This window comes from Misgurnus anguillicaudatus, chromosome 15, assembly GCF_027580225.2.
Source record: "Misgurnus anguillicaudatus chromosome 15, ASM2758022v2, whole genome shotgun sequence".
NCBI lineage: Eukaryota > Metazoa > Chordata > Actinopteri > Cypriniformes > Cobitidae > Misgurnus > Misgurnus anguillicaudatus.
In genome coordinates this window covers 31,675,634-31,684,888 of record NC_073351.2, presented here as the reverse complement: position 1 = coordinate 31,684,888, position 9,255 = coordinate 31,675,634, and the positions used below count along the sequence as shown (strand labels likewise).

Genomic DNA, 9,255 nt, shown 5'->3' with positions numbered 1-9,255 from the left:
CTTAGGCCTACATATTACCCATATGGCAAAAAATATGTCTTTAAATATATAAATATATTTCAAAAAAATGCCAAAAAATATATTTGCTGAAATATTTGGAATATGTTTTAAAAATACATATCCAACCAATATATTTTTGGCCATTTTTTAAAAATAAATATATTTCAAGGAAAATATTCACGTCGTATTGAAGAATTTTTTTTTTGTTTATGTTACAAACCTGTAAACATAACAGAAATATTGTTTTCAACATCAAAAATATACTTTATACAATTTAATTGTATTTAGCATATTAAAATATATTTTGGCCAGAAAATGTATTTTTTGCCATATACGCAAACTAGCTTTTTAATCTCTAAATATATTTAAAAAGTGCTAAATCTGCACAAATTTTCTTCTTTTCTGTGGCGAAATTGTGCATTTTTTTTAAGCTCACGATTTATTTGACTTCGGCGCGAGGTAAGTGTGCGCGCGTGAGAGATGAAGACAAAGAGCCACGCGTATCGTCTTTTTCGTGACATGGTGGGTGGTTCTGTTTAAGTCCTTTAAAAAGACCCTGTTCGGAGAATCACACGGAGAGAGGGAACGTACGGGAGTGGGCAAATCCACGGAACCATGACGCACAGGTCAGCGTATCTCCTCCAATGATGCTTTATTGAGTCATTTATCCAGAGGAAACCAGTGCTGCTCGAGTCAGTCTCTGCCATGGACTCTCTCAGCTGTCTTGTCTTACGGATATCGGTTCTTCTGTACGGCACCTGCGGGGTTCTGGCGCCCATACCGGGAATATCCGAACCGGAGTTCATCCGCAGGTGCGTGCTGGCGCATAATGCGCACCGCTCGCGCGCCTCTCCAACTACGGCCAGTTTGCGCTCAGTGGTAAGACAGCTGCTCTCGTGTATCTACTGCAATGTTTGAGTTATTTTTTGCATGAGGAACCAATTATGTCTGTACTGTACGCACTTATTTTTTTGCGCACTTTCTGTTCTAGATCGTTCTCATCTTCTGTTGTGTATGCATGCAAAAGAGTAACTCATAGTTTTACTAAATAATTAATCATGGTAAATTTGGTTATTTCATGCTCTTTAAATATATGTATCTATACAATACAGATTCACCATGGTGTACAGTACATATCCCTTTGTTTTGTGTCAGAATGCTTCAGATAAACAGATACAATAATTCACTCTGGTTGTCATGGTAATAGAGAGAGCTTTTGTATGATGGGTGTGTTTTTCAGAGATGCAAGCAATGGTTCCCTATTGTGTCTGCGCTTTTATGGATTGAGGGTTTAAAATAAACTATATCTGCATTTATTTATTTAACAGACGCTGTTGTCCAAAGCGACATCCAAAGGTCTTTTTTAGTTTGGTTAAAATAAATAGCAGTGCATGAAACAATATTCATTCTCAGGTTTAAAGTTAAATTGAAATTACATCAATTAGATTAACACTGGTGTTTTTGTGTATCCACAGTCATGGGACAAAGAATTGGCCAAAGGAGCCAGGGATCGAGCAAGACACTGCAAGGCCTCTCATGGACCCTCCATGCCACATTTCGGACACCCGCTGTTCGGGTGGATGGGGGAGAACATCTGGTTAGGTGTCCCATTTTCCGCCTTCTCCGTGGAGAACGCCGTACAGAGATGGAACAATGAAAGAGCTTATTCACTTAAAAATAACAACTGCTCAAGACTGTGCGGCCACTACGGACAGGTGTGTGTTTCACCCTTCAAGTATGACATAAACTCATCCTACATAACTTAAAGAACATTCTGTGAAAATATAAGCTTGATATATTTAATATTGACTGGGTAAGATCAGTTCAGAGTCTGAAATTAAAGACATGATGCTCCTGCTGATACCATAATTAGATTATGAGAATTTCATCTGGATTTCACAGATGAAATTTTTTGAAAATGCTTTTCTTTCACTTTCGCTCATTGATCTTGTGTGCATTTGTTTTGCTTTAGTTAATGTGGTCCACAAGCTTCAAGATGGGCTGTGCTGTTAACGTGTGCACAAAAGGAATTGAAAACTTCTCCACACACCCAGAGTCCACCATTTTCGTCTGTAACTACGGCGATACGTAAGTTAGACTTTTATTAAAATCAATGTCAATAGTTGTTGTAGAAGAGACAAAGATTTATAGCAGTTATTATAAAATAGTTCAGAAAAAATGGTCAAAAAATGGCCCCTAGCTGTCAACGGGGTGGTACCCTTTCAAAAAGTTCACCTTTGCACCTAAAGAGTTCATATTAATACATCAAAGGTACATATTGGTACTAAATACATACACTGCAAAAAAATTTTCGTCTTGTTTTCAGTAAAAATATCTGAAAATTCTTAAATTAAGATGCTTTTTCTTGAAAAAAAATCTGCCAATGGGGTAAGAAAAAAAAATCTTGAAAATTTTTCTTAAATACTACATTTAAGAAAAAATCAAGAAAATTTGCTTACCCCATTGGCAGATTTTTTTGCTTATATTATGCACAAAATCACTTAAATGTGATAATCCTGGTCCAAAAACTAGACCCACCTTCCTGGGTTGCTTTGCTCATCAAAAAAACACATCTTAATTTAAGAATTTTTAGATATTTTACTGAAAACAACACTGTAAAATATTTCTGTAGAAATTACAGTATTACTTGGTATTACTGGCAACTAGCTGCCAGTAACTTACTGTAGATTTTACATTTATGTTATTTACTGGAAACAGTTTGTTCAAAGTTAAATGAACATGAAAAATTTTCGGTTTTTATCTTCTACAGTAAGTTACTGGCAACCAGCTGCATAATTACAGCTAATTTTTTACAGTGAAGACAAAAATACTAAGAATTTTTTTTATTGAAAATCATTTTTTGAAGTGTATATGTACCTAAATAAGGACTTTTTTAAATGGTACTGCTCTAGTGACAGCTTGGGACCACTTTTTCTGACAGTGTAGTTATGAATTATATCTGCGTCTTGGTACAGTAACATAGTTAATCAACATTTTTCATTGCAGGGGACACGTCCATGGAGTGACTCCATATATATCAGGTGTGGCGTGCAGCGGATGTGGGTCAGAGATCTGTCGAAACAACGTCTGCAGTAAGAATAGTCACAATACTGAGATTAACATGTACATCTGGTTATTATATATATCTTTTATACAGCAATGTTACAATGCAAACCCTTTGACACAATGTATCTCTTCACAGGACATGATTGGTTCCCTGGGTGGGACTATGGCCCCACCTCTTCAGCTCAAAGTTTTTCTTATTGGCTAATATATGTTGGACTTTGTTTACAGGGAGTTTGCTGGCTACTTGACTTTTATGCAACACATTAATGTCATTCTGTGCAGCTGTTTCATATAACGTCTGAGGCTTAAGTCATTAATTCTTGGTACTGAAGTTAGCACTGACTTAAAAGATATAATGTGAAGAAATTTCTCTATAGCAAGTTTATATAAACAGAGTTTCCTCATTGTGTACCACATTTTGTTTTAGTACACAGGTAGCTCTACAAATGCATTACTTACTTATTTATTAAATCGTTCATGTAATGTGATAGTTGAATAAACTTTAATATTTTATACGCGTATTTGCTGTCTTCTGCGTGATTTATTTGCAATGTAGTTATGTTACAACTTCTCAGTACTATGAAGTGTGAACAATTTAGGTGTTGTGTTTTCATATACATACGATCGCAACGTAGTCACGACACATCCGTGATAATTTTATAGTTGCCATGGAAACGGTTGTACGTATAGCACAATGTAGGCCGTGAGTGAGAAGAGTTATGAGTCATGAGGTATGAATTATATTTTGAAGTGGTTGTTTATTTTTCTGAGTAATCAATTAAATCTCCTGCATTTTAGCATGAGTAATGTCTCAGTCAAGGGGTTTAGGAAAAAAAACAAATCTTTTTTAAAGTTTGGTCATGCGTGTGTAGTCTTTGGGTACATTAGTCATCTCCCCTTTTCAGTAGGGGATCGATCAGGGAGTCTGCCATATTTGGGGCTGTGTGTCAGTCACTAAATCATTTCAGTGCATTGAAACATTTGATGAGCTCAGATGCAAAACCCTACACTGCAAAAATGACTTTCTTACTTAGTATTTTTGTCCTGTTTTCAGTAGAAATATCAAAAAATTCTTAAATTAAGATGCTTTTTCCTTAATGAGCAAAATGACCTTAGAAAATAAGTCTATATACAATTTAAGTGAATTTGTGCTTAAAACAAGCAAAAATATCTGCCAATAGGGTGAGAAAAAAAATCTTGAAATAAGATTTCTTTTTTCTTAAACACTTAATTCAAGTAAAATTTTCTCACCCCATTGGCAGATAATTTTGCTTGTTTTAAGCACAAATTCACGTAAATTGTATATTTTTTGTCTGAAAAACTAGACTTATTTTCTTAGGTCATTTTGCTTATCAAGAAAATACATCTTGATTTAAGAATTTTTAGATATTTCTACTGAAAACAAGACAAAAATACTGAGTTAGAAAGTTATTTTTTGCAGTGTATGTGCGTCTGACATGTTTTCTTGAAAATTATTATTTTTTCATCAGGCTTTTATGTTTTTGCAAAAAATTATTTTCAAGAAAAAAAAAATAGTCTTAGTATTTTTCTCTTGTTTTCTGTAAAAATATCTAAAAAAAAAAATTAAATTAAGATGCCTTTTCTTGATGAGCAAAATTACCTAAGAAAATAAGTCTAGTTTTTAGACAAAACATATCAAATTTAAGCGAATTTGTGCTTAAAACAAGCAAAAATATCTGCCAATGGGGTGAGAAAAAAAATCTTAAAATAAGTTTACGTTTTTCTTAAAAGCTTAATTCAAGAAAAAATTCTCACCCCATTGTTAGATGTTTTTGCTTGTTTTAAGCACAAATTCAATGAATTTTATATTTTTTGTTCAAAAAACTAGACTTATTTTCTTGGGTCATTTTGCTCATCAAGAATTTGTGCTTAAAATAAGCTAAAAAAAATCAAGGCATTTTTTGCTGAATTTTCCTTGTATTAAGTAAATTCAAGAAAAAAATTCTTATTCCATTGGCAGATTTTTTCTTTTGCTTGTTTTAAGCACAAATTCACTTCAATTTGATATGTTTTGTCTAAAAACTAGTTATTTTCTTAGGTCATTTTGCTCATAAAGAAAATACATCTTAATTTAAGAATGTTTAGATATTTCGGTCACACTTTATTTTACGGCATCACTGTTACAGTGTAATTACACATTTAAGTAGTAAGTAATTATCATTAACAACATGTACTTACTATAGGGTTGGGGTTAGGATTAGGGTTTGGTTTAGGGTTAGTTGCATGTTACTATGCATAATTAACTGTTATTACTATAATAATTACATGTAACATGTGTAACAAAGACACCGTAAAATAAAGTGTTACCGATATTTCTACTGAAAACAAGACAAAAATATTAAGAAAGTAAGTCATTTTTTGCAGTGTATTTCCTAAATGTTTTTGTACACTGAGGTTTCATTAAACAATCATTTTGCTTACTATATAGTAAGGAAGTATAAATAGTATGATTTAAACCCTTAACCTATTAAACATAGTTGCATGCAAACATGTTAGCGAGAACTGTTTATTTCTAAATGTTTTCATTGGTGTTAGTGTCAAACATTATTGCCAAGTATGGTTAGGATTCATGTTGGTGACTTCATCGCTGGCTCCGCCTCTAAACTGCTATATGACAGACGCTTTACCAACACAGTGATTGTGAACATAGAGTATCATCTTTGTAAGATCAACATCAATCCTATAAGTGTTTCAGTGTAGCTGCATGTTTATTCTGATGTAATCAGTAAACTGTTGTGGTCCATTTTTAGATGCATTTGGGTTGTTAGTCACAGGCAAAGATCCTGAGAGCTCTGCAGCTGGGAATTATGGGATTCGAGACCAGCAGGCAGCGTTGCTGTGGGTCCAAGAAAACACTGCTACTTTTGGAGGAGACCCAAATATGGTTCTTAGGGGTGTGGGAGTGAAGAAATGATGAATCTAGTTACTGTATATAAATCTCTGGTGTGTAGGTGACCCTGTTTGGTGAGAGCACTGAAGCCCAGTCAGTGTCTCTACATCTCATGATGCAAAGCAGCAATTTATTACAGTTTTTCTCAGTCGCTTTGGAGCATTTCTCAGATCAGAAATTAATTTTTCAAAACACTTTGTTCAACGTCCACATCATCAAGTCAGTTGTGCACAACATAAATGCAAACTGTCATTGTTTTGGACAAATTGATAATGCTTTTGGTACAATCATGCAGATGGTTATGTACAATTGTCTGCTGTTTGCTACATTTTCAATAGTCTTACACCTCAAAACATCAAAACTTTTGTAAATGTGAAATGAATTGATAAATTAAAAATAATTTGTACTGTAAAATGATTTTTTTTTTCAAAATCTCAATGTTTGTAATAAAGATGAAAATGTGAATTCGTCCAGTTTACATCAGAAAATACTGACACATAATTCTTGGTATATTGACAACATGGCTAAACAATTTGATGGGATTGACATGTTCACTAATGTAAAAATTTACTTTTGAGAGATAAACTAAGGTTTTTGAACAAGTTTTAATGAACTTGTATAATATAATTTTTCAACAAAATGTAATAATTTTCCTTTTTGTGGTTTCTTTTTTACTTTCATGTACTTTCAGCACTATATACATACCTTTGAGTTCATATTAGTACTTCACAGGTACTCAAATCTCCTTACCAAAAGTTTTTGTCTTGTTTTTAGTTCAAATATCAAAATATTCTTACATTGCATTTTCTTGATGAGCAAAATGACCCAAGAAAATAAGTTTAGTTTTTAGAAAAAAAAAAAAAAATTTAAGTGAATTTGTGTTTAAAACAAACAAAAAAAAAATCTGGCAATGGGGTAAGCAAAAAATCTTAAAGGTGCACTTTGTAAATTTTAGCGGCATCTAGTGATGAGGTTGTGAATTGCAGCCAACGGATCAGTCCACTGCTCACCCCTCGCTTTTGAAACACATAGAGAAGCAGGGCCGCCTTAACCTAATGTGAGGCCCCGGGGCTAAGAGGTTTTGTAGGCCCCCCTTCCCATCGATTTATAGTCTCTTTTTTAAGTGTAATATCTAGGTAATCTACATCACAAAATGCATTAGTTTCTTTCGAGACATACAACAGTGAGTTTTCCCTCTTTGAGCCAGAAAACACCATAATATTGTTATTAACATATCACTGAGCCCACTTGAGCATAAACACAAGACACTTTATTTAACAACCACACACAGCAACTTGTGGTGATAATAAAACCAAAATGTGTGAAAGTTTATATGTTTATAAGCATTATGTTTATATAGTTTTTGGAATATAATTTGCAGAAAATTGCCAATCACTAACTAAATGCTCACCACAGTTTTAAACATATAATAAGTTAAAGTTTGTTTTAAAGTGAAAATGCATTAATGATAACAAAAGATAAGTCTTTATAGACATAATCTTGTTAAATGCATTAATGATAACAAAAGATAAGTCTTTATAGACAGAATCTTGTTTTTTAATCAGTTATTTATTTTGTAGGCTATTGAAGATATAGTATGCATTGTATTTAGTATTTATGCATACATAAGCATGTAAACCGACCAAGTATGAATATGCACAAGACAGACAGGGAACATACCTGTATATAAGATCTTTAGATAATGAGATTATAATGGTGCTATCAGGGGATGATCATTTGAGATGGTCTTGTCGCTCTTTACTTTCTTAGACTTGCACCTTTACCGTTGCGTCTCTTTCTCGTCTTTCTAACAACAGATGTGTGTACTGTGAGCTGACGTCGCGTCAAACTACATCGCTCCAGCTGCGCACGCGTCACTGATATAAACGCGAGTAAACTTAAACTTTATAACAACTAACAGCATAATGTGCGGGAACTCCTTTCTTAATTTAGCGGCACAGTTTCTTGTGCACGGGTCAGAGACTTCTGCATGCCATGCCAGAGAGCTGAACGAGCACAGAGAGCGAACGAGCGAGCGCGCGCAGGAAAGAGAGAGAGAGCTGCACCTCACTAGTGCTTATGAAATTTCAGAAATTACTCTTTCATTTGTTGGTGGATTATTTCCCGTTTCTCTGTCACACTCAGTCTAACGTGCAGGAATGTCAAGTTGACAACGCGCACTACATTACGCAGAATAAAAAATATGTTACGTCTGACATTTTATTTCACGTTAAGTTACAACGGACCAATCAGCAGCCATGTAACGTCCAATTAGAGTGATTGACAGAAAACCCGACAAGTTACAAAACAATATGACATTTTCAGCTCGTCATGAACGCAAACTTGGGAGGCCCTTGAACTTGGGAGGCCCCTGGGCTTCAGCCCAGGTAAGCCCGTGCATTAAGGCGGCCTTGTAGAGAAGCTATTGTAGCCACCACTGGACAAACATGTCATCGTCTGAGACAACTTAGTAAAAAAGTTTGTCCGTTAAGGGCTTCTGTAGAAATATGGCGGCTCAAAATGGCGACCTTCATGTAAGGGGACCCTCGGTGTATGTAGATAAAAATGTCTCATTCTAAGGCAATAAACACCTAACGGTTTTTATAAACCCCTGATAATATAGTTTTATATATTATTTTGCATTTCGGTCAAAAGATCCTTCTAAAAAGTACACACTGCACCTTTAAAACTTAAAAATAATGAAAAATTTGGTTACCCCTTTGGCAGTTTTTTTTTTTTGCTTATTTTCTTGGGTCGTTTTGCTCATCAAGAAAAAGCATCTTAATGTAAGAATTTTTAGTATTCTTGTCTTGTTTTCAGTAAAAATATCTAAGACATTTTTTCTTGAAAATAATTTTTTGCAGTGCAGGATCTCGTGTACTAAAAAGAATCTAATTCTATACTGCAAAAAATGATTTTCAAGAAAAAAATTCTTAGTATTTGTGTCTTGTTTTCAGTAAAAACATCAAAAAATTCTTAAATTAAGATGATTTTTCTTGATGAGCTAAATGACCCAAAATAAGTCTAGTTTTTAGACCAAAAATATCAAATTTAAGTGATTAAACATACTAAGAACATTTTTCTTGAAAATCATTTTTTTGCAGTGAAATCGAATTATTTCAGGTCTTCAGCCTCCTCAAAAAGAATTTAAGTGTTTAGTGCCAAAAAAGGTCAACACTAAATACTGACTTTACCCGAAGTAGACATTTTGTTTTGAAAATTTTGTGTTTTTTTGTAACATTTTATGAACATATTTCTTGTAGTTTATGTTTGCATGT

At 33.9% G+C, this 9,255-nt stretch overlaps 1 protein-coding gene across 1 annotated transcript; it reads left to right on the top strand.

Moving 5' to 3' along the window:
- The first annotated feature begins 358 nt into the window (after positions 1–358).
- On the top strand, positions 359–3,584 carry glipr1b (GLI pathogenesis-related 1b). The gene is made up of 5 exons (XM_055174672.2): positions 359–879; positions 1,476–1,715; positions 1,973–2,088; positions 3,007–3,092; positions 3,203–3,584. The coding sequence occupies exons 1-5, from the start codon at positions 706–708 to the stop codon at positions 3,331–3,333; spliced, it is 747 nt and encodes a 248-aa protein (XP_055030647.1). The 5' UTR covers positions 359–705; the 3' UTR covers positions 3,334–3,584.
- Positions 3,585–9,255: the final 5,671 nt, after the last annotated feature.

Bases quoted from the DNA above. Each gene is read 5' to 3' on its own strand.
- glipr1b (XM_055174672.2), top strand. From the start codon at position 706: ATGGACTCTCTCAGCTGTCTTGTCTTACGGATATCGGTTCTTCTGTAC. The intron at 2,089-3,006 runs GTAAGTTAGACT...TTTTCATTGCAG, and splicing joins GTCTGTAACTACGGCGATAC to GGGACACGTCCATGGAGTGA. The intron at 3,093-3,202 runs GTAAGAATAGTC...ATCTCTTCACAG, and splicing joins CTGTCGAAACAACGTCTGCA to GACATGATTGGTTCCCTGGG.